General features: G+C 42.2%; 1 protein-coding gene across 2 annotated transcripts; it reads right to left on the reverse strand.

Moving 5' to 3' along the window:
• Window positions 1-1,839: 1,839 nt before the first annotated feature.
• On the reverse strand, window positions 1,840-24,390 carry LOC141050223 (very-long-chain 3-oxoacyl-CoA reductase-B-like). Of its 2 annotated transcripts, XM_073547076.1 has the most exons (11): window positions 24,146-24,386; window positions 19,130-19,176; window positions 18,474-18,549; window positions 15,971-16,081; window positions 15,429-15,496; window positions 15,219-15,263; window positions 15,077-15,111; window positions 13,380-13,461; window positions 13,075-13,140; window positions 9,862-10,011; window positions 1,840-2,079 (listed from the first exon to the last, which is right to left on the reverse strand). In XM_073547076.1, exons 1-11 carry the CDS (start codon window positions 24,300-24,302, stop codon window positions 1,963-1,965), a joined length of 954 nt encoding a protein of 317 aa, XP_073403177.1. In that variant the 5' UTR covers window positions 24,303-24,386; the 3' UTR covers window positions 1,840-1,962. The 2 variants fall into 2 exon arrangements, with proteins under 2 accessions (XP_073403177.1, XP_073403178.1); XM_073547077.1 differs by lacking the exon at window positions 9,862-10,011 and having other exon boundaries at window positions 24,146-24,390.
• Window positions 24,391-24,657: the final 267 nt, after the last annotated feature.

The raw sequence follows: 24,657 nt of genomic DNA on the forward strand, positions 1-24,657 counted from the left end.
GGCAGTATTATAGTAGTTATACTCTTGCACATAGGGGCAGTATTATAGTAGTTATATTCTTGTACATAGGGGGCAGTATTATAGTAGTTATATTCTTGTACATGGGAGCAGTATTATAGTAGTTATATTCTTGTACATAGGAGCAGTATTATAGTAGTTATATTCTTGTACATAGGGGGCAGTATTATAGTAGTGATATTCTTGCACATAGGGGCAGTATTATAGCAGCTATATTCTTATACAAAGGAGCAGTATTATAGTAGTTATATTCTTGTACATAGGGGGCAGTATTATAGCAGTTATATTCTTATACATAGGAGCAGTATTATAGTAGTTATATTCTTGTACATAGGGACAGTATTATAGTAGTTATATTCCTGTACATAGGGGCAGTATTATAGTAGTTATATTCTTGTACATAGGAGCAGTATTATAGAAGTTATATTCTTGTACATAGGGGAAGTGTTATAGTAGTTATATTCTTGTACATATGGGACAGTATTATAGTAGTTATATTCTTGTACATAGGCGCAGTATTATAGCAGTTATAGTCTTGCACATAGGAGTAGTATTATAGTAGTTATTTTCTTGTACATAGTGGCAGTATTATAGTAGTTATATTCTTGTACATAGGGGACAGTATTATAGTAGTTATATTCTTGCACATAGGGACAGTATTATAGTAGTTATACTCTTGTACATAGGGGGCAGTATTATAGTAGTTATATTCTTGTACATAGTGGCAGTATTATAGTAGTTATACTCTTGCACATAGGGGCAGTATTATAGTAGTTATATTCTTGCACATAGGGACAGTATTATAGTAGTTATACTCTTGTACATAGGGGGCAGTATTATAGTAGTTATATTCTTGTACATAGTGGCAGTATTATAGTAGTTATACTCTTGCACATAGGGGCAGTATTATAGTAGTTATATTCTTGTACATAGGGGGCAGTATTATAGTAGTTATATTCTTGTACATGGGAGCAGTATTATAGTAGTTATATTCTTGTACATAGGAGCAGTATTATAGTAGTTATATTCTTGTACATAGGAGCAGTATTATAGTAGTTATATTCTTGTACATAGGGGGCAGTATTATAGTAGTGATATTCTTGCACATAGGGGCAGTATTATAGCAGCTATATTCTTATACATAGGAGCAGTATTATAGTAGTTATATTCTTGTACATAGGGGGCAGTATTATAGCAGTTATATTCTAATACATAGGAGCAGTATTATAGTAGTTATATTCTTGTACATATGGGACAGTATTATAGTAGTTATATTCTTGTACATAGGGGCAGTATTATAGCAGTTATAGTCTTGCACATAGGAGTAGTATTATAGTAGTTATTTTCTTGTACATAGTGGCAGTATTATAGTAGTTATATTCTTGTACATAGGGGACAGTATTATAGTAGTTATATTCTTGCACATAGGGACAGTATTATAGTAGTTATACTCTTGTACATAGGGGGCAGTATTATAGTAGTTATATTCTTGTACATAGGGGCAGTTTTATAGTAGTTATATTCTTGTACATATGGGACAGTATTATAGTAGTTATATTCTTGTACATAGGAGGCAGTATTATAGTAGTTATATTCTTGTACATAGGAGTAGTATTATAGTAGTTATTTTCTTGTACATAGTGGCAGTATTATAGTAGTTATATTCTTGTACATAGGGGACAGTATTATAGTAGTTATATTCTTGCACATAGGGACAGTATTATAGTAGTTATACTCTTGTACATAGGGGGCAGTATTTTAGTAGTTATATTCTTGTATATAGGAGCAGTATTATAGTAGTTATAGTCTTGCACATAGGGGCAGTATTATAGTAGTTTTATTCTTAATGAAAGTTACAGTAATTTCTTAAGAAAATGTCTATTTCTTCCTCTTTATATTACATTAATTCGGGGTCAGTACTTGGTAGACCATCCTCAGCTTCTTCTACTGCTTCTTTTGTCGTATTGCTTTTTCCAATTTTTTTTGGGCTGACTTGACGAAAATTTCCATCAGCTTGGAGGCTAGTAGGGTGTCCGATACAATATTGTTCATGAAGTAACTCTGAAAGAAGAAGTCATAAAGTGAGAAGATTCTTCACAAAACACTTTTTTTGTCACGAGGTGACAGTGTCCATATTATGGGGGTGAGCCTCATAGTAATAGTTATACCGGATGTCATAGAAAATATTAAGATCTCTAAAGCCACTTAAGTTAGGGGCATTCACTCCTCTCCCACCTCCTCTCAAACATAGAATTGCAGTTGGAAAAAGAGCTTACATTCTAAAGCCCCTGTCACACACAGCAATCTCGCTAACGAGATCGCTGTGTGTGACACTTACCAGCGACCGGCCCCCTTGCCGGTTATCGCTGATCATCCTGGAATGGTCAGGACTTATTTTTTGATCGCTGGTCTCCCGCTGGCCAGCCTTATGCAAGGTTATATCGTTGTCAGGAATGCTGGTGCATCGCTATGTGTGTCGGGGCCCTTAGTCTCTTCGGAGTAGAATTGCACAACTGACATAGGAAATTGGGCAAATCATGCAGAGCCATGGGGTTACAAAACCAATTAAGGTATGAATAGTTCTTTTATTCAAGTTCCTTTTGCAGCCAAGACTCCCTACAGAGTACAGGTAATTAGACAGGAAAGCTCTTTTCTCAGGTTCAGGTAACAAAAGGGATATGTGTTTACACAAAGACAGAGAAGTAGAAAAGTCTCCTTTGTCCCCAGGAAAGACATCCTGAGGGGACAGGAAACTATTGTTCCCTTTAGGGAAAAAATTTACACCTGCTAGGAGCCAATGGGGCACTGGTGGAAAGTTAGCAATATTGGGGTTTGTATAGATCTGATATTGATGGGATGTACTGTACATCTTCAATTTCAGGACTAATAAGGGATGAATGTGCATATTTTCATAACTGTGATGCCTGCCTATAAGCCCCAAATCAATAGTGGCCATTTAACCAACACCAGCCATGTCATGTTTATTATCTATGGAAAGGTAAACTCATGATAAAAAGAAAAGCGGCGATGTCGAACACCTGCGATCGTTAGGAGTGAAGATATTGCTAATGTTGAGAATTTCATAAAATCCTGGATGACTTATAAAAGATACTTATGTGCTGATAAAAGGAAAACACGAAATATGATCTGGGTTCCTGTAGAGAGATACACATCAGTGTAGGCACGATCCTGTTCACGGGACGTTTCCAATCGAAGTGCTCTCCTTCAATAATCTCTGAGCCATCTCTGTGATTAATGTAGTAAGTGTCTTTTATTAATCCTCTTTATTTTATGTAATTGTATATGCTGTATTGTTTTGTCCCCTTTGTAAAATCTTTTGCATATTTTTATAAACACTGGCTATTGTTCTGTGTTGTGAGTTCATTTTCCCCTTTGTTACTGAGGTCGGGTGAACTCCCTATTCTGGTAAAGGAAGGTAATGAGCCTGATTATCAGGCACCTGAGCCTAATGATGATGACTGGCTGAGTGGAGTCACTGACTGGATATAAGGCTGGCGACGCCCTTCTGCCCTGCGGGTGATTTCTCTGTGGACTTCTAGGACACCAGTCTGATTCCTGCTCCTCTAAAGCTAAGTTTCTGCTTTGCCTTTTTGCATTTGTGTTTTGTTTTTTGTTTGCCTTGCTTTTCTGGATTCTGCCATTCCCTGCTGGGGTGAGCTGAATCTCCTTTTGCCTGTAGCTCTGTCTTCAGAATATTCCAGAATACTGACATAGTCTTTTTGAAGCCTAGCGTCTTCAGGGCCTTTTTCATTGTCAGTCTGTTGGCTCTTATTTTCATAGGGTTTTTCACGGATTGCAGACAGCAGCCTTCCTGTACTTTCCTATCTAGTTAGCTTGGGCCCCGCCTTTGCTCAGTCTATCTTTCTTTCTGTGTTGTGTTCTTTCTTCTTGCTTCACCGTCATTATTTGTGGGGGGCTGCCTTTTGCTTTGGGGTCTGCTCTGGGGCAGTTTAGATTTCCCTTTCTGTCTTTAGGCTACCTAGTCCTCCGGCTGTGATCGAGGGGTCTAGGGCATCGTAGGAACCCCCCACGGCTACTGCTAGTTGTGTTGATAGGTTCAGGGGTCTGCAATCCGATAGCTGCCAACCTCTCTGGTTTTCTGGACTTAGCTTGCATTTCTGTTTTTGCCTCCTACGGTGACTCAATCATAACAGAATCACCTGCCATACCGCAGATCCTAGGGTACTCAATAGCAGGAAAGAATTGTGTTAAAAAAAAAAAAGTGTATATTCTTTCCTCTATATCTCTGAGGCCGTAGGGGGAATTTTTTTTTCTCAATGGAGATAAAACAATTGTCTGATTGTGTGGAGCAGCTCGCTGCGGAAGTGCGGGGAATTTCCGCCTACCTTGCTCGTTCACATGCTGTTGAACCAAAGATCCCTACACCTGATGTATTTTTTGGGGATCAATCTAAATTTTTGAGTTTCAAAAATAATTGTAAATTATTTTTTGCCTTGAAGCCTAACTCGTCAGGGAACTCCGCGCAGCAGGTTAAAATTGTCATCTCTTTGCTGCGTGGCGATCCCCAGGATTGGGCGTTTTCTTTGAAACCAGATGATCCTATTCTGACTAATGTGAACGCATTCTTTCAAGCCTTGGGGTTGTTGTATGACAAACCTAATGCTGTTGATCAGGCTGAAAAGACCCTGTTGGCATTGAACCAGGGTCGAGATTCTGCAGAGTTGTACTGTCAAAAGTTCCGAAAGTGGGCGGTCCTTACTACCTGGAATGATAATGCCTTGGCTGCTCTCTTTCGGAAGGGTTTGTCAGAAGCTGTAAAAGATACTATGGTGGGATTTCCTGTTCCCTCTGGTCTGGACGATTCTATGTCATTAGCCATTCAGGTTGATCGGCGTTTAGGTGAACGCAGGATTGCACGAGAGGTGTTGCCACCGGTTGAACAGACGTCTGAACCTATGCAATGTGATAGAGTTTTGTCTAAGGCGCAACGTCAGGAGTTCAGAAGGCGTAATAAGCTGTGCTTTTTCTGTGGAGATGCCTCGCATATTATTTCTGTTTGTCCTAAACGAGAGAAACGCTTTGCGCACACGTTTTCTGTTGGTGGTGTTCAACCTAAGTTTCTTCTGGCAATTACTCTGATCTGCTCCCTGTCCACATTTTCCGCCAAGGCTTTTGTGGATTCGGGAGCAGCGCTAAACCTAATGGACTTGGATATTGCTAAACATTGTGGATTTCCGATGACACCTCTGCAGACGCCTATCCCTTTGAGGGGGATTGATGCTACTCCTTTGGCGAAAAATAAACCTCAGTTTTGGACCCAGGTGGTCATGCGGGTCGCCCCAGACCATCAAGAAAATTGCAGATTTTTGGTGTTGCATGGTCTGCATGATGCCGTTGTTCTGGTGTTTCCCTGGTTGCAAATTCATAATCCAGTTTTGGATTGGAAATCTGTGTCTGTGGTGAGTTGGGGTTGTCGGTGTGCCTTTAGTGTGGCTCCGGTTTTTTCCACCTCTCCTCAGTCGCATGATGTTCCTGACTATTTGGCGGACTTTTATGATGTATTTAGTGAGAATGAGTCTGCGTCCTTGTCTCCTCATAGGAGTTATGACTGGGGTGTAAATTTCCCAAGGGTCGGCTCTTCAATTTATCTGTACCCGCGCACGAGGCTATGTGGTCCTATATTAAGGAGGTATTGGAAAAGGGTCATATTAGACCATCCTCTTCACCCTTAGGTGCCTTTTTTTTTTTGTGGCCAAAAAGGATGGTTCTTTAAGGCCTTGTATTGATTATCGTGCCCTCAACAAAATTACTATTAAATATCAGTATCCGTTACCCCTGATTTCGGATCTATTCTCTAGAGTTAGAGGTGCTTGCTGGTTTACCAAGCTTGACCTCAGGGGGGCGTATAATCTTATCCGCATTAAGCAGGGGGATGAATGGAAGACGGCGTTTAATACTCCGGAGGGACATTTTGAGTACCTGGTGATGCCTTTTGGGCTCACTAATGCCCCTTCTGTCTTCCAGTGCTTCATGAACGATATTTTCCGAGACTTTGTCGATAAATTTTTGATTATCTATCTGGATGATATTTTGATCTTCTCCAAGGATTGGGATTCTCATGTGGAACATATTCGGACTGTGTTCCGGATCTTGAGGGAGAATTCCCTGTATGTCAAAGGATCAAAATGCCTTTTTGAAGTACAGAGGATTTCATTTTTGGGATTTATTTTGTCTCCGTCAACTATTGAAATGGACCCGGCCAAGGTACAGGCCATTTATGATTGGGTTCAGCCCACTTCTTTGAAGGCCCTCCAGAAGTTTTTGGGTTTTGCTAATTTTTATCGGAAATTTATAGCAAAATTTTCTAGTATTGCCAAGCCATTGACTGATCTGACTAAGAAGGGCGCTGTTGTGTTGAATTGGTCTCCGGAGGCTGTTGCTTCCTTTCAGGAGCTGAAGCAAAGATTTACCTCCGCCCCGGTTTTGCGGCAACCTGATGTCTTACTCCCGTTCCAGGTAGAGGTGGATGCTTCTGAGATTGGTGCAGGAGCTGTTTTGTCCCAAAAGGATCCTGTAACATCTAAAATGAATCCCTGTGCTTTCTTTTCCCGAAAGTTCTCTCCATCTGAACGTAACTATGATGTGGGGAATCGGGAACTGTTGGCCATGAAATGGGCATTTGAGGAGTGGAGACATTGGTTGGAGGGAGCTAAACATCAAGTCGTGGTCCTCACTGACCACAAGAATTTGATTTATCTAGAGTCGGCTAAACGCTTGAACCCTAGACAGGCTAGGTGGGCCTTGTTTTTTACACGTTTTGATTTTGTGGTCTCTTTTCTTCCTGGAACTAAGAATGTCAAGGCAGACGCCCTCTCTAGGAGCTTCTTTGCTGATTCTCCTGTGGTGACCAAGCCTGCTACCATCTTAGGCGAAGGGGTAGTTCTTTCTGCCATCTCGCCCGATTTGAGACTTGCTCTGCAAGAGTTCCAGGAGGACAAACCTGAGCGTTGTCCAGTGGGAAGTTGTATGTTCCTGACCAGTGGAAGAAGAGAGTGATGTCTGAAGTTCATTGCTCTGCATTGGCTGGTCATCCAGGTATTTTTGGTACTAGAGATCTGGTGAGTCGCTCTTTTTGGTGGCCCACCTTGTCTCATGATGTCAGGAATTTTGTGCAGTCCTGTGGGACTTGCTCCCGGTCTAAATCTTGTTCTCGCTCTTGTGGGTTGTTGATGCCTTTGCCGGTCCCAAGGAGGCCATGGACCCATATTTCAATGGATTTCATCTCTGATATGCCGGTCTCTCAAAGAATGACTGTTATTTGGGTGATTTGTGATAGGTTCTCTAAGATGGTTCATCTTGTACCACTCCCTAAGTTGCCGTCTTCCTCTGAGTTGGTGCCCCTGTTTTTGCAACAGGTGGTTCGCTTGCACGGGATTCCTGAGAACATTGTATCTGACAGAGGAGTTCAGTTTGTGTCTAGATATTGGAGGACTTTCTGTTCCAAGCTGGGAATTCAGTTGTCCTTCTCCTCTGCTTTTCACCCTCAGACCAATGGGCAGACAGAGAAAACAAACCAGACCTTGGAGTCGTATTTGAGATGTTTTGTTTCCGCTGATCAGGATGATTGGGTTTCATTTTTGCCCTTGGCCGAATTTGCTTTAAATAATAGAGCTAGTTCTGCCACTTTGATGTCACCTTTTTTTTGTAACTTTGGGTTTCATCCTCGATTTTCTTCAGGGCAGGTGGAGCCTTCTGCCTGCCCAGGTGTTGACACTGTGGTGGAGAGAATGCACCAGATCTGGGACCAAGTGGTGGATAAGTTATCTCTCTCCCAGGAAAAGGCCCAGCGGTTTTCCAATCGACATAGGACCATTGGTCCCCAGTTTAAGATTGGTGATATGGTGTGGTTATCATCAAAAAATATTGCTATGAAGGTGGCTTCTCCTAAGTTTAAGCCTAGATTTATTGGACCTTACAAGATTTTGGAGATTATTAATCCGGTCTCTTTTCGTTTGGCTCTTCCTGTCACATTTAAAATCCATAATGTGTTCCATAAGTCCTTGTTGAAGAGGTTTGTTGAACCAGTTGTTCCTGGGGTGGCACCTCCGGACCCTGTATTGGTTGAAGGTAACATGGAATATGAGGTAGAGAAAATACTGGATTCCCGTCTGGCTAGACAGAGACTCCAGTATTTGGTTAAGTGGAAGGGTTATGGTCAGGAGGATAATTAATGGGTCTCTGCCTCTGATATTCATGCCAAAAGATTGGTGCGTGCCTTTCATCGGGCTCACCCTGATCGCCCTGGTGGCGTGGTTGAGGGTTCGGTGACCCCTCCTCAAGGGGGAGGTACTGTTGTGAGTTCATTTTCCCCTTCGTTACTGAGGTCGGGTGAACTCCCTATTCTGGTAAAGGAAGGTAATGAGCCTGATTATCAGGCACCTGAGCCTAATGATGCTGACTGGCTGAGTGGAGTCACTGACTGGATATAAGGCTGGCGACGCCCTTCTGCCCTGCGGTGATTTCTCTGTGGACTTCTAGGACACCAGTCTGATTCCTGCTCCTCTAAAGCTAAGTTTCTGCTTTGCCTTTTTGCATTTGTGTTTTGTTTTTTGTTTGCCTTGCTTTTCTGGATTCTGCCATTCCCTGCTGGGGTGAGCTGAATCTCCTTTTACCTGTAGCTCTGTCTTCAGAATATTCCAGAATACTGACATAGTCTTTTTGAAGCCTAGCGTCTTCAGGGCCTTTTTCATTGTCAGTCTGTTGGCTCTTATTTTCATAGGGTTTTTCACGGATTGCAGACAGCAGCCTTCCTGTACTTTCCTATCTAGATAGCTTGGGCCCCGCCTTTGCTCAGTCTATCTTTCTTTCTGTGTTGTGTTCTTTCTTCTTGCTTCACCGTCATTATTTGTGGGGGGCTGCCTTTTGCTTTGGGGTCTGCTCTGGGGCAGTTTAGATTTCCCTTTCTGTCTTTAGGCTATCTAGTTCTCCGGCTGTGATCGAGGGGTCTAGGGCATCGTAGGAACCCCCCATGGCTACTGCTAGTTGTGTTGATAGGTTCAGGGGTCTGCAATCCGATAGCTGCCAACCTCTCTTGTTTTCTGGACTTAGCTTGCATTTCTGTTTTTGCCTCCTACGGTGACTCAATCATAACAGTTCTGGATAAATATAAAATGTAATAATTCTGTTCCTTTTGTTCTGTAAACTGCACCACGATACCCTACACCACCAGAAATAAGGAGTTCAGTCAGCCCGTATAAATGACTGGTGGTGGCAGTAAGTAGTTCTTGAGTTATTGTGGAATTTGCAGTGATTGTACTCAGAGTGTATAAACATATTCCAAGCGTTGGAGTCGGAGGTGTATGTATCATATGCTCGCTGTTAGTTCTCCAATAACCAGTCTATTAGTGCAAACAGCCTGCGACCGCTTCTGTTAATTGTCATCAATCTCGTAATTGTCCAGATGATAGGGGGCAGCAGAGAGCTGTCCGTGAGAAAAAAAAAAAAACAGTGAATGAATCTGCGTGACCTCCCATGCTGAGATCTTTGACAGTTAGTGGCAGCGGTAGGATCTGGGTGGTCCTTCCAGTGTCATTCTTTGACTATTGGGATTTTGCACAATCTTTCCGGTGTCATCCCTTCATGGTGGAGAACACAAATACTCCTGTCTGACCACTAGGGGCACCGTTATACATCACTGGGACACCATGTTCCCAGGTTACATTGGCAGTGAAAGGGTTACAGTTCAATTTTCTCAGGAAATACCATTACAACAATCTGTATGTAATGTTACTTTTATTTACTGTTACTTTATTACTGTATATCATGTATTCTACCTCCAGAGCTGCATTCATAATTCATTACCTGGATGGAGTGGGAGAGGCAGCCGTTGGTGCGGTGCGTGTACCCCACCGTGTTCAGAGCCTCCCGGACAAAGTCAGGGGCTGTTTTTATTAGAATATTGCTGGGCAAATTATAGGCCATTTTTGTAGAAACAACCAGGGGCAGCACCGACTGTGGGAAAAGGGAGAGACATTATATCTGGTGTATCTAATCCTATCCTGTGTGATACTGACTGCTGAGCCGTGTATCTAATCCTATCCTGTGTGATACTGACTGCTGAGCTGTGTATCTAATCCTATCCTGTGTGATACTGTCTGCTGTGCCGTGTATCTAATCCTATCCCTGTGTGATACTGACTGCTGAGCTGTGTATCTAGTCCTATCCTGTGTGATACTGACTGCTGAGCCGTGTATCTAATCCTATCCTGTGTGATACTGACTGCTGAGCCGTGAATCTAATACCACCCAGTGTGATACTGACTGCTGAGCCATGTATCTAATCCTATCCTGTGTGATACTGACTGCTGAGCCGTGTATCTAATCCTATCCTGTGTGATACTGACTGCTGAGCCGTGTATCTAATCCTATCCTGTGTGATACTGACTGCTGAGCCGTGTATCTAATCCTATCCTGTGTGATACTGACTGCTGAGCTGTGTATCTAATCCTATCCTGTGTGATACTGACTGCTGAGCTGTGTATCTAATCCCATCCTGTGTGATACTGTCTGCTGAGCTGTGTAACTAATCCCATCCTGTGTGATACTGTCTGCTGAGCCATGTATCTAATCCTATCTGTGTGATACTGACTGCTGAGCCGTGTATCTAATCCTATCCTGTGTGATACTGACTGCCGAGCCGTGTATCTAATCATATTCTGTGTGATACTGACTGCTGAGCCGTGTATCTAATCCTATCCTGTGTGATACTGACTGCTGAGCTGTGTATCTAATCCTATCCTGTGTGATACTGACTGCCGAGCCGTGTATCTAATCATATCCTGTGTGATACTGACTGCTGAGCAATGTATCTAATCCTATCCTGTGTGATACTGACTGCTGAGCTGTGTATCTAATCCCATCCTGTGTGATACTGTCTGCTGAGTCGTGTATCTAATTCTATCCTGTGTGATACTGACTGCTGAGCCGTGTATCTAGTCCTCTCCTGTGTGATACTGACTGCTGAGCCGTGTATCTAATCCTCTCCTGTGTGATACTGTCTGCTGAGCCATGTATCTAATCCTATCCTGTGTGATACTGACTTCTGAGCCATGTATCTAATCCTATCCTGTGTGATACTGACTGCTGAGCCGTGTATCTAATCCACTCCTGTGTGACTGACTGCTGAGCCGTGTATCTAATCCTATTCTGTGTGATACTGATTGCTGAGCCGTGTATCTAATCCCATCCTGTCTGATACTGACAGCTGAGCCATGTATCTAATCCTCTCCTGTGTGATACTGACTGCTGAGCCATGTATATAATCCTCTCCTGTGTGATACTGACTGCTGAGCCGTGTATCTAATCCTATCCTATGTGATACTGCCTGCTGAGCCGTGCATCTAATCCTATCCTGTGTGATACTGATTGCTGAGCCGTGTATCTAATCCCATCCTGTCTGATACTGACAGCTGAGCCATGTATCTAATCCTCTCCTGTGTGATACTGACTGCTGAGCCGTGTATATAATCCTCTCCTGTGTGATACTGTCTGCTGAGCCATGTATCTAATCCTCTCCTGTGTGATACTGACTGCTGAGCCGTGCATCTAATCCCATCCTGTGTGATACTGACAGCTGAGCCATGTATCTAATCCTCTCCTGTGTGATACTGACTGCTGAGCCGTGTATCTAATACTATCCTGTGTGATACTGACTGCTGAGCTGTGTATCTAATCCTATCCTGTGTGATACTGACTGCTGAGCTGTGTATCTAATCCTATCCTGTGTGATACTGTCTGCTGAGCTGTGTATCTAATCCTATCCTGTGTGATACTGTCTGCTGAGCTGTGTATCTAATCCTATCCTGTGTGATACTGACTGCTGAGCCATTTATCTAATCCTATCCTATGTGATACTGCCTGCTGAGCCGTGCATCTAATCCTATCCTGTGTGATACTGACTGCTGAGCTGTGTATCTAATCCCATCCTGTGTGATACTGACAGCTGAGCCATGTATCTAATCCTCTCCTGTGTGATACTGACTGCTGAGCCGTGTATATAATCCTCTCCTGTGTGATACTGTCTGCTGAGCCATGTATCTAATCCTCTCCTGTGTGATACTGACTGCTGAGCTGTGTATCTAACCCTATCCTGTGTGATACTGCCTGCTGAGCCGTGCATCTAATCCTCTCCTGTGTGATACTGACTGCTGAGCTGTGTATCTAATCCCATCCTGTGTGATACTGACAGCTGAGCCGTGTATCTAATCCTCTCCTGTGTGATACTGACTGCTGAGCCATGTATATAATCCTATCCTGTGTGATACGGTCTGCTGAGCCGTGTATCTAATCCTCTCCTGTGTGATACTGACTGCTGAGCTGTGTATCTAATCCTATCCTGTGTGATACTGACTGCTGAACTGTGTATCTAATCCTATCCTGTGTGATACTGACTGCTGAGCCATGTATCTAATCCTCTCCTGTGTGATACTGACTGCTGAGCTGTGTATCTAATCCTATCCTGTGTGATACTGTCTGCTGAGCCGTGTATATAATCCTCTCCTGTGTGATACTGTCTGCTGAGCCGTGTATCTAATCCTCTCCTGTGTGATACTGACTGCTGAGCTGTGTATCTAATCCTGTCCTGTGTGATACTGACTGCTGAGCTGTGTATCCAATCCTATCCTGTGTGATGCTGACTACTGAGCCGTGTATCTAATCCTATCCTGTGTGATACTGACTGCTGAGCCATGTATCTAATCCCACCCTCTGTGATACTGACTGCTGAGCCGTGTATCTAATCCTATCCTGTGTGATACTGACTGCTGAGCGTGTATCTAATCCCACCCTGTATGATACTGACTGCTGAGCTGTGTATCTAATCCTCTCCTGTGTGATACTGACTGCTGAGCCGTGTATCTAATCCTCTCCTGTGTGATACTGACTGCTGAGCCGTGTATCTAATCCTATCCTGTGTGATACTGACTGCTGAGCCGTGTATCTAATCCCATCCTGTGTGATACCGTCTCAGCACTGCTCCCCCTCTTGTACGGTCGGTTTTCTCGGGGTCAGACATTACCTGAACCATTATCCCTTTTGATTTATATTCTATGTAAAGAGAACGGGAAAAATAATCCAGGAACGCCTGGAAGAGAAGAGAACATGGTCAGAGCCGCCGGTGGCTGATACCAGAGAGTAAATGCTCATTCTATTGTGTAATCAAGGAGACATTTTCCCCAAGTCTTTGATCCATGCAGATTGTGTAGAGAAACGACAGCTTCTACCATAGAAATATCTACAGCCACGCCCCATTATATGCAAATGAGTATTATTCAGCCCCGCCTCTCAGCCAAAAAAATGTGGACAATTAGAGGGCTGCTCTACCTTGGTGGCACTGTATATGTTGATCAGTGGGCACGGGAGGGCACCAGCTTGTGACGACACATTTATTATCAGTCCTTTCCTCCTGGAAAATAGAGAGAAAAAGTGGTGGAGATTCACTGGGCATTGACCAACCAACCACAGTCCTAGCATTGTCCAACCACACCTCCATCTCCATATTCCGACCATCATCTAATCACACCGCTATCTACACAATCCCCACAGTCATCCAACCACACTGCCATCTGCACATTCCCACCATCATCCAACCACACCACCATCTACACATTCTGATCATCATCCAACCACCTCACCATCTATACAGTTCTCATAGTCATCCAACCACATCGCTATCTCCACATTCCGACCATCATCCAATCACACCGCTATCTACACAGTCCCCACCGTCATCCAACCACACCGTGATCTCCATATTCCGACAGTCATCCAACCACACCGCCATCTCCACATTCCAACCATCATTCAACCACACTGCCATCTATACAGTTTTCACAGTCATCCAACCACATCGCTATCTCCACATTCCGACCATCATCCAATCACAACGCTATCTACACAGTCCCCACAGTCATCCACCGACACCACCATCTCCACATTCCGACCATCATCCAACCACACCGCCATCTCCACATTCCCCACAGTCATCCAACCATACCATCATCTCCACATTCCGACCATCATCCAACCACACATCCATCTACATAGTCCCCAGTTATCCAAACACACCACCATCTCCTCAGTCCGATATCTTCCAACCACACTGCCATATCTACAGTCCAATAATCATCCAACCACATCGCCATCTACCCAGTCCGACCATCATTCAACCACACCATCGTTGAAACACACAGTCATCTACTCAGTCCAATCAACATCCAACCACACTGCCATCTCCACAGACATCATCCAGTCACACACCCATCTCCACAATACTACCTTCATACAACCACACCGTCATCTCCACAGTACTACCGTCATCCATCTACATCGCCATCTCCACAGTCTGACGTAATCTAACCACTCTGCCTTCTCCACAGTCCGACCGTCTTTCAACCACTTCCATTTCCACGGTCCGACCATCATTCAACCACATTGCCATCTCCACGGTCTGACCTTCATTCAACCACACTGCCATCTACACAGTCCCCACAGTCATCCAACCATACCACCATCACCACAGTCCGATATCATCCTACCACACCGCCATCTACACAGTTGCCACAGTCATCCAACCATACCATCTTCACAGTCTGCCCATAATTCAACCACATCGCAATCTCCACATTCCAACCATCATCCAACCACACTTCCATCCATCTACATAGTCCCCATAGTCATCCAAAAACACAACCATCTCCACAGTCTGATATCATCCAACCACACTGCCATATCCACAGTCCAACCATCATCCAACCACACATTCTCTACAGTCCTAACTTCATCCAACCACACCCTCTTCACAGTTCTACTGTCATTCAACCACACCGCCATCTCCATGGTCTGACTGTCATTCAACCACTTTGCCATCTCCACAGTCTGTTCTTCTTTCAACCACACTGCCATCTCCAAAGTTCATTAATCTCCCACTTGATGAGGTCAGCCAAACTTTACTTAATATGTAAGGGGCCTATAGGGCAGACGACAATGCAGAATATAATGATTTACACCTGGACACCGACCTCTGCACCATTTTTGGTAGCACAATCGCGGTCATCTGGAAATTAAGAATAATGGCATTAGCCTGAGATACCTTCAACTCATAGCTCCTCCCATCTGTATCTTCAGGGGGAGGAGCACATGTACATATCCATTGTTTCTTACCTGTACAGCAGACATCATGTTGCAGTTCATTATGGCAGTTACTTTCTTTTGGGAAAAAAAACATAAAGAACAACCCATTAGATTAAAAGCTTTGGATTTGTCTCAGGTTTTGACAGAGCGTCACAGATAAACACAAATATCCTGAGACTGAGGCAGCATGCAGGTCATCTAGTTTAGGAAGGAAGGAGAAGCACATAACTTCACACCCACCTGACTGACGTCGGGCACATTGAGAAACACGGTGGGCTCCGGACTGTAGGCCATGCCAACGTTATTGACTGCAATCGAAGAGCCAAACATTCACACTTTTTCATAAAGCAAATCTACAATTCAACAGAAGAGAGAAGCCAAAGATGGCGACATCACAGATGAAGAAAAGAAAGGAGGGCACTGGAATATCTAGAGGTAAGAGGGCCCCTAAAACTAAACAGCACCCCAAAGATTATAGATATAGCAGACTTTGGTTTTGATACTTATAACCCCAGACCTGCACAGATAAGACCTTCTAATATATCTCTAAGTTGGGTTTACTCACTACATTGTTGTAAAAATCTAATGACGACATTGAGTACAGGTACATTTTGTTTTCCAATACCACTGATCGGACATTCATTCCTATGGAGAAGGCTCATGAGGTGGTCCAGGTTTTTACTCCACCCCACAATTTTAGTTTGTGATCATAACACATAATACAAAATGTAATGGACACTGGCCAGAAAAGGTCCAGATATGACATTGGAGATTGATATTACCAAGGATGCCAATGTCCAGATCCTCCAACTCCTTCTGAACCTCAGGATAAATTTCTGGTCCACCTGTGAAGTCCAGCTGGATTACTTTGGTTTTCCTTTTGGTTTGTTCCTCTGTAAAAGGTTAAAAACTTTTGTAAGCGTCAAGGTTTTCTTAAATTCAAGATGAAATATTCCCCCTAGCACTTCCAGTATCAGGAGACCTTATGCTCAACAACCTCATCATCACCACCTTAATGTAGATCTTATTATTCATCCTGTATCTAGAAACGTAATCTATCTCAGTACATTTTACAGTGTAAAAAAATAAAAAACAAATCTGAACTGAGAAAAGTAAATTAATGTGTATGCACAATGTAAGTGCATATTAACACATGACCATTAACCAGAGAAAACAAAAAGCAAAAAACACAAATATCCTGAACTAAAAGTAAAAAATATACTGCAAATAATGCAACTTTTCTCAGTTCAGATTTGTTTTCTATTCATTTCATTGTGCATTCAGTGCATATAGGGGTGTGACCGCCCTCTTTCTGAGCTGGGAAAGCCATCCAGTCTGGCCTAAGCTGTTACAAGTGGTTCAGCCGCTCGACCCTTATTCACATTCACGCCACTTGGCAAGTGAAAAGGTTTTAAATACTAGAGTAGGGACTGTCCCACAAGGGTTGCCGTGACGTGGCGGGATGGCTTGTACATTATTTTGATCAAAATTATGTTTACTAAATACCCTTATTATTATTATTACCTTTATGCATTATTTGCAGTATATTTTTTACTTTTAGTTCAGGATATTTGTGTTTTTTGCTTTTTGTTTTCTACATTTTACAGTGTGTAGAGAGTTTCTGTGTTTGGAATCATTATGCACTTTACTCTTATTCAAAGATCTCATCCATCCTGACTGCATCTATATCCTTTATCCTGCAGGCATATAGAGATTTCATCTTGTTATCGGAAGACCTAATTGATCTTATACTGATGGGATTAAGGTCTTTAGATAAAGATGGGGGAAAAAGTCCTCAATTGTACTACTATTAAATAGAAACCTTTTTCAATTCATTTGTATCTGGAGACATTCTTCATCTTCTCTAGATCTTGATCAAGATGAAAACTCTAGAAATTGGCAGCAAGAATGGTGATTGGAAGGTTGTCCTTCTTGTTTACAATAGACAAGATCAAGAAGGTTTCCAAATTAGGAAAAGTCCTTATTAATGCTGCCAATATTTAGGGTTCCTCTTCCACCAGTCTCAGGAGACATACAGTTAGGTCCATATATATTTGGACAGAGACAACATTTTTCTAATTTTGGTTCTAGACATTACCACAATGAATTTTAAACAAGACAATTCAGATGCAGTTGAAGTTCAGACTTTCAGCTTTCATTTGAGGGTATCCACATTAAAATTGGATGAAGGGTTTAGGAGTCTCAGCTCCTTAACATGTGCCACCCTGTTTTTAAAGGGGCCAAAAGTAATTGGACAGATTAAATAATTGTAACAAAATGTTCATTTCTAGTACTTGGTTGAAAACCCTTTGTTGGCAATGACTGCCTGAAGTCTTGAACTCATGGACATCACCAGACGCTGTGTTTCCTGAGTGGCTTGCACCGTGCAGTGAACCCTCTGTATTTACTTTCATGCAGTCTTCTCTTTATGGTAGATTTGGATATTGATACGCCTGCCTCCTGGAGAGTGTTGGTCACTTGGTTGGCTGTTGTGAAGGGGTTTCTCTTCACCATGGAGATTATTCTGCGATCATCCACCACTGTTGTCTTCCGTGGGCGCCCAGGTCTTTTTGCATTGATGAGTTCACCAGTGCTTGCTTTCTTTCTCAGGATGTACCGAACTGTAGATTTTGCCACTCCTAATGTTGTAGCAATTTCTCGGATGGGTTTTTTCTGTTTTTGCAGCTTAAGGATGGCTTGTTTCACCTGCATGGAGAGCTCCTTTGACCGCATGTTTCCTTCACAGCAAAACCTTCCAAATGCAAGCACCACACCTCAAATCAACGCAAGGCCTTTTATCTGCTTAATTGAGAATGATATAACGAAGGGATTACCCACACCTGTCCATGAAATAGCCTTGGAGTCAATTGTCCAATTACTTTTGGTCCCTTTAAAAACAGGGTGTCACATGTTAAGGAGCTGAAACTCCTAAAGCCTTCATCCAATTTTAATGTGGATACCCTCAAATGAAAGCTGAAAGTCTGAACTTCAACTGCACCTGAATTGTTTTGTTTAAAATTCATTGTGGTAATGTCTAGAACCAAAATGTTGTCTCTATCCAAATATATATGGACCTAACTGTACATTTGTCCTTTCGGGACTTAGTGAAGTATGAAGCCTTGAAAGTCAAGAGGAATGTTGTGGTAGTGACAGGTTAATTGAGGTTTCCAAACACAGAAATGGGACTTCAGAATGAATGACTTGGCACGCTACATGTCTGTATCTCAAAATCTTATTCATGAGAATACCAGATGTCTCCAGAAACAGTCCAGAATCATCTCTTACCGATCCCTTTCGCAACATTTTTCAGTTTCTCTAGAGTCCTGCTGATGAGGACGATATCGAAGCCTCTTTTGGCCAACTATAGAGAAGACACAGAGGTGTGAGGACACAGAAATGAGAGTTGCATTACAGAGAAGACTGTATTGAGAAACAAGAAAAAATGCAGCACTCGCCAAAGCTGTATAATAAAAGACCACAGTCCTTTATTTAAACCATTAAGGCATGGACAATGTTTGAAAGGGCTAGGTACGTGCAAGCATGCAGCAAAAAAACAGGACTACTGCCGTTTCGTATTAGTCACTCTTCCACGGGTACATCTGGACCTGTGGAAGCGTGACTAGCGCGAAATACCCGTAGTCCTGATTTTTTTGCTGCATGCTTGCACGTACCTAGCCCTTTCAAACCTTGTCCATGTATTAATGGTTTGAATAAAGGAGTGTGGTTTTCTATTATACGGTTTTGGCGAGTGCTGCATTTTTTCTTGTTTCTCAATACTTGCACATGTGTTTTCGTTGCAAGCACCACATCAACCGATTTTTACATCCGCCAGGTGTCATTGACTCAGAGTGAAATCTCCATCCGTAAGTAGGCTTTCCTTGGTGCCGTTCTGCTCTTTCTACAATCGTTTTTTTCTACAGATAAGACTGATGTCCACTCACCTCCTCAGCATAGGACTTCCCAATTCCGTCTGTTGCTCCTGTTACCACTGAAAAAAATCAGAAAAGAAAACAGTGTAAAAATGTGATTTTGGGGGTCAGTGGATTCACAGCTCTAAAAACTGGCCATGAATTTGCCCTCTATTGGCAGCAGATTGTCTAAAATGGACAAACCCCAGGAACAGCCCACAATAATGTCTGACTGCGAAGATCACCGTCACCAATGGTCAACTGAATATCAAACTTTCTCACAAAGTATTGTGTGCAAAAGTTTGTGCACCTTTGCAGAATAATTTTGTTCTTGTAAAGTTTGGTAACTCAGCATGGTAAATCTTAATTTGCTGATGAAAAGCTTTATGTGCAACCATAAATAAGGAGATAAAATAGTGGCACATGCAAAGGTTTGTGCTCCCCTCCCAGTATGTATATGTTTTTCTTTTGTAATGTGTGAGAACTTGGTGAACTCTTTTCAATGTCACAATACGGAGTTTGGATTGCAGTCGTAAAGCTTCACAATAAAACCCACCACAATACAGCCCCCATGGCCATGAGCCTAGAAAGCAGGAGGCCACCCCCATGAACCCATCCCCCATCCAGGTGATGTTGAACCTGATGTCAAATATGACAATGACCTCAGAGGACTCTCTAATCGTGACCGTGGCACAGACCGGCCACTCCGGATTTGGCTGCAGCAGTAAATTATACCACACTGGCCAACAATTACTTTACTGTGGACTTTGCCCATAAGAATAGGTCTCAATCTCGGCTGTAGGGTGTGGAGACGATGGAGCAGCTGATAAGTGTATGACTTATAGGAAAGAGTTAACCAAAAACAATCACAAAGAATCCGGTGGATCCAGAGAGATGATGAAACTTTATATACTCTACACAGAGTCCATAAAAGTATTCACAACCCTTGTATTTTTGACATAATGTATCACAATTGATAGATGACATCTCTCGACTATCCAGGAGAAGTCAAATCTACATAACAGAAAAAAAGTGAATGAATAATGTCATAGAGAAAATAAAAATCCATACGGACGGCTCCAGGGACGGGACATGTCCCCCTCACACTAAAAATATGGGGAAGAGAGAAAACTAATTATAACTTGAAAAGAACTGACACTCCAACCTCCTTTGAAGTAGGACTACACATTGAATATGTGTAAATAATAATAAAGAAATAAATAAGAAATCTAAATAATAAAAAAAAATTGGAGAAAGAGAAACCAATCACAAACTAAAATGTTTCTATACTAATGCACAAAGCATGGGTAACAAACAAGGAGAATTGGAACTACTAACACAGGAAAAGAAATATGATGTCATTGGAATCACTGAAACTTGGTGGGACGATACACATGATTGGAATACAAGACTAGAAGGATACAACTTATTTGCAAGAAACAGACTTGATAAACGAGGAGGGGGTGTCGCATTGTATGTTAGAAACGCGTATATCTGCACAGAGATCCAAGCTTCAGAGACTGGGAGTTCTGTGGAAACTGTTTGGGAAGAATACAAGGACAGAACAATGGAAAGGACACCATTGTAGGCATTTACTACAGGCCACCTGTGCAAGCTGAAGATATGGATGAACTCTTTATGCATCAAATGGCCAAGTTCTCCAAAAAATATGACATAGTTGTCATGGGAGATTTCAACTATCCAGACATTTGTTGGGAATCTCTCTCAGGCAAAACTAACAGGTCAAGGAAATTCTTATCCTCTCTTGCTGACAACTTTATCTTCCAAAAGGTAGTGGAGAAAACAAGGGGAACTGCTACCTTGGATCTAATCCTTATAAACATGGAGGAAATGGTTGAGAAGGTAAAAGTGGCTGGGACCCTAGGAGGTAGCGATCATGCTATTTTAGTATTTTGGATAACTAGAGGAGGAAGACTTGTGATGACTCAGACGTCAAGGTTAGATTTCAGAAAGGCAGATTTTAAGGGATTCAGAAAGAGAATTGGAGGGATCCAATGGCTGGATAGCCTTAAGAACAAAAATGTCCAGGAAGGATGGGAAATCTTGAAAAATGAATTTCTCAAAGCACAATTGTTAACAATTCCGAAAAGAGGGAAGAATAGGAAGCATTTAAGGAAACCAGGATGGATGAACACAGAACTTAAGCACATGCTAAAAAGGAAGAAAAAAATGTTTATAAAATGGAAAGAGGGAGGCATATCTAAAGAAGAATATAATGCTGTCTGCAGAACCTGCAGGGCACAAATCAGATTATCTAAAGCTGACAATGAATTGAGGCTTGCAAGAGACGTCAAAAGCAATAATAAAAGATTTTATAATATTATTAATAAAATAATAATATTCATATTGCTACCTAAAGATAATAACACCATTACTCATAATAGTCTAAGACAAAACATATTAGCAAAATGTCAATACCTGAATGATCACCTCCATACTTTGCTAAGGTAATTATGAGTGGTACTGCTATTGGGTAGCAATTGTATTTGAGGATATTGAAATAGACCTTTTGAGGTCATTTAAGCATTGATACTTCTCAAAACAATATTGCATACTCTTGATAATTGTATTTTATAGCAATGATGATTAGGTAGCTGAGCATTAGCAATGATATTGAGTTTTTTCATTGGTATACCAGAACATATTGTGTCATCTAATGTATATTTATGATTAATTGGAATATTATTGATCTTGGTCTGTGCATTTTTGCCCCTTGGGGTATGTTATGTATAATGACTTGTAGTCCTATTAATTCTTGTTGTATTTAATAAAATTGTGTTTTTTTTTTACATAATTTTTTTTGGTTCGCTTTATTTTTGGGTCAATAATTACATCTTGTTGACGATAAACATGTATTGTTGTGGTAGAAGTGCCAATATATTATTTGAAGGACACTATAGTGTTTTGAATTGCTGTAAACATGCTACCTCTGGGGTCCAGATATGAATAAAGCGATCCGATATTTATGGGAGATAGATTTTTGGCTTCTTAGTGAAGGGACGAACATAACACATTCATTCACATCACTGTACATTCATTAGAACCCCTCCAACTTAATAATGGTCTGATGGATGATGTTATATATGTCATATTTCATTTTTATCAAAAGGTAAAATCGCGATAGGAAACCTGATGATATCTACCACCTGGGATTTCCAGGGGCAAAGATATCCTGTAAGTTATGAATCTTAAAAATATAGAAGGGTTGAGCACATCCCACAAACAGCCCCCACATGATCTGATCAAGGAGAGGTATGTGGGAGTAACCTTGAGCTAATAAAAAGCAGAATTTGGGTTTAGGTCATGTTTTATTCTCAAAGTTATAAGTTGTGAGAGTGGTCCATTTTCCCAATCAGAGTGATTCCCTCTGCTAAGCTCAGAGCCATTTCCTTGACATCAGGTTTAGTAAATTCATTTTTCTATTCCTTCTTATTTCATCTAATTGTATGTGATGTATTGTTTTGTTCCCTTTTTGCATCACGTATATTTTTATAAACATTGCCTACCTTTCTGGATTAAATATAAAATGTAATAGTTCTGTTCCTCTTACTCTGTAAACCGCACCCCTGAAGCCATACGCTATCAGTAAGGGGTGTCCAATTGACCTGTATAAACGATTGGTGGTGGCACCTAGTAGTTCCCTTTTGTTATTGTGGAGTAGGCAGTGGTTGTACTGGGGTATATATATATCATTCATGTGTTGGAATGGGATGTGTATATACCATATGCTCACTGTGAGTTCCCCAATAACCGGCCCAGTAGTGGAAGCAGTTGAGGCCTCGTCTGTCACTCACCACTGAATTGCGTAATTGTCCTGACCATTGGAGACAGCAGAGTTGCATGTCCATGACAACTGGTGGCAGCATTGAGATCTGTGTGATCTCTCCAGTGTCATCTGTGACAAAGCGGTAACGTTGGTGGGATCTGCTTGACCCCCCTGCTGTCTATCCATGACACATAAATATTTACACCCTTTACTATTTTAGTTAAAAAGTGCAAACCACAGAGAACGTGGCTGCCATTTCTTCTGCATGTTTGACTTTAGGGCTCATGTATGTGTTGGCTGGTCATCTTCAGAATTGACCCAGGCCACTTACCTGAACGGCCTCCAAATGTTTTAAGGTCTGTCCTCCTCAATATAAGTGTTGAGGGTTTTCTTGCTGCCTGCAGCAGAATTTTATCTAGAATAACTATGTGCTTCACTGTAGTAATACCTCCCCATCACAAGGGTCATTTATACATAATCCTGGGGGAAAAGTGGTGTAGAGGGCCCATGTACATACTAGATATTCCCCTTTATCATATTCTTACAGCTACTGCAAAATTTTCAAGGTTCTCCAATCATAGAGACTTTATGAACTTTGAGGTTGCGGTTTTCTTGCAGTCTGTAGTAGGTTTTCATCCAAGGATTTCTATGCATTCTACTGCAGTAAAGCCTCCACACCACAAGTGCCGCCTCCCACGTAATCACCCTAATACTGTGGAAAAAGGGAAACAGTGGTCCCATGCATGTGTTGGATATGCCTTTTCCAGAAGTTGACTCCCCACACCCTTGAGACCATATGAATTTCTATATCCCAGATTGCTCTGTAGTAAAGCCTCGACAAAGTTCAGCTATCCCACCCACACATGTGATGGATATGTCACACGGTAGAAGTGGTGCTTTGGGTTTGTAGGTTCCTTGAGGTCTGCAGCAGGAATTCATTCTCTATTTATATCTCTTTACTGCTATAATATCTGCCCCACTATAAGGGCTCAGTTTCCCACATAATTAGGGGACGATGTACAGTATGTGTTGGATTTACCCCCCCCCCACAACCCCTTTCTTGCCCCAGCTTCCATACTTTTTCAGGTCCATCCTTCATGCCTGCGGCTTTAGGGTTGCAGCCTTCTTGTGGCATGCAGCAGGTTTTTATCAGGATTTTTGTATATTCTGCTGCAGTGAAGTCCTCACTCTACCATGTGTCCACCATAACCCAGGGCAAATAGAGAAGTAGAGTGCCCATGCCAGAGCCGGATGCCACTTACCTGCCCAGCCTCCATACTTTTTTAGGTCTGTCCTCCACACCCTGGAGAGGAAATGAACTCTGAATCCTTTTAGGACAATCCATAACTGTTTGGTGACCAAGTAGCATAGTGCCAGCTGTCCCAGCAGGTTGATCCCTTGAGACAGAAGACACTCCATCTCTTCTTGCGTGTAGTTGCTCTATGGATGCCTTCTGGTAATACCGGCTTGAAAACTTCCATAGTCCCACCTCCAGCTGATAGCTCGAGATCTAAGTCAGCAGCACATACGTTGTCCCTGACAGGTAGTGGAGCACGTGCCAGCGACCAGGGTGGAGTTAGACTCAATAAATGGTAAATAATTAAATGTGGCTCTGATAAAGTCCACACAGAGGACAATGTCCCTTACTGGTGGAAGGTGCCAAGATAAATGACAGAACATATACTGTACAGTCATCATGGTGACTCAGCTCTGCTCCATCCCTAAAGGTGCTGTCCATAAGATGGAAGGTAAACTCCCAAAAGTGGGCCATCAA

The sequence above is a fragment of the Dendrobates tinctorius genome, unplaced genomic scaffold (genome assembly GCF_039654945.1).
Source record: "Dendrobates tinctorius isolate UK_male_01 unplaced genomic scaffold, ASM3965494v1 ptg000151l, whole genome shotgun sequence".
NCBI classification, from domain to species: domain Eukaryota; kingdom Metazoa; phylum Chordata; class Amphibia; order Anura; family Dendrobatidae; genus Dendrobates; species Dendrobates tinctorius.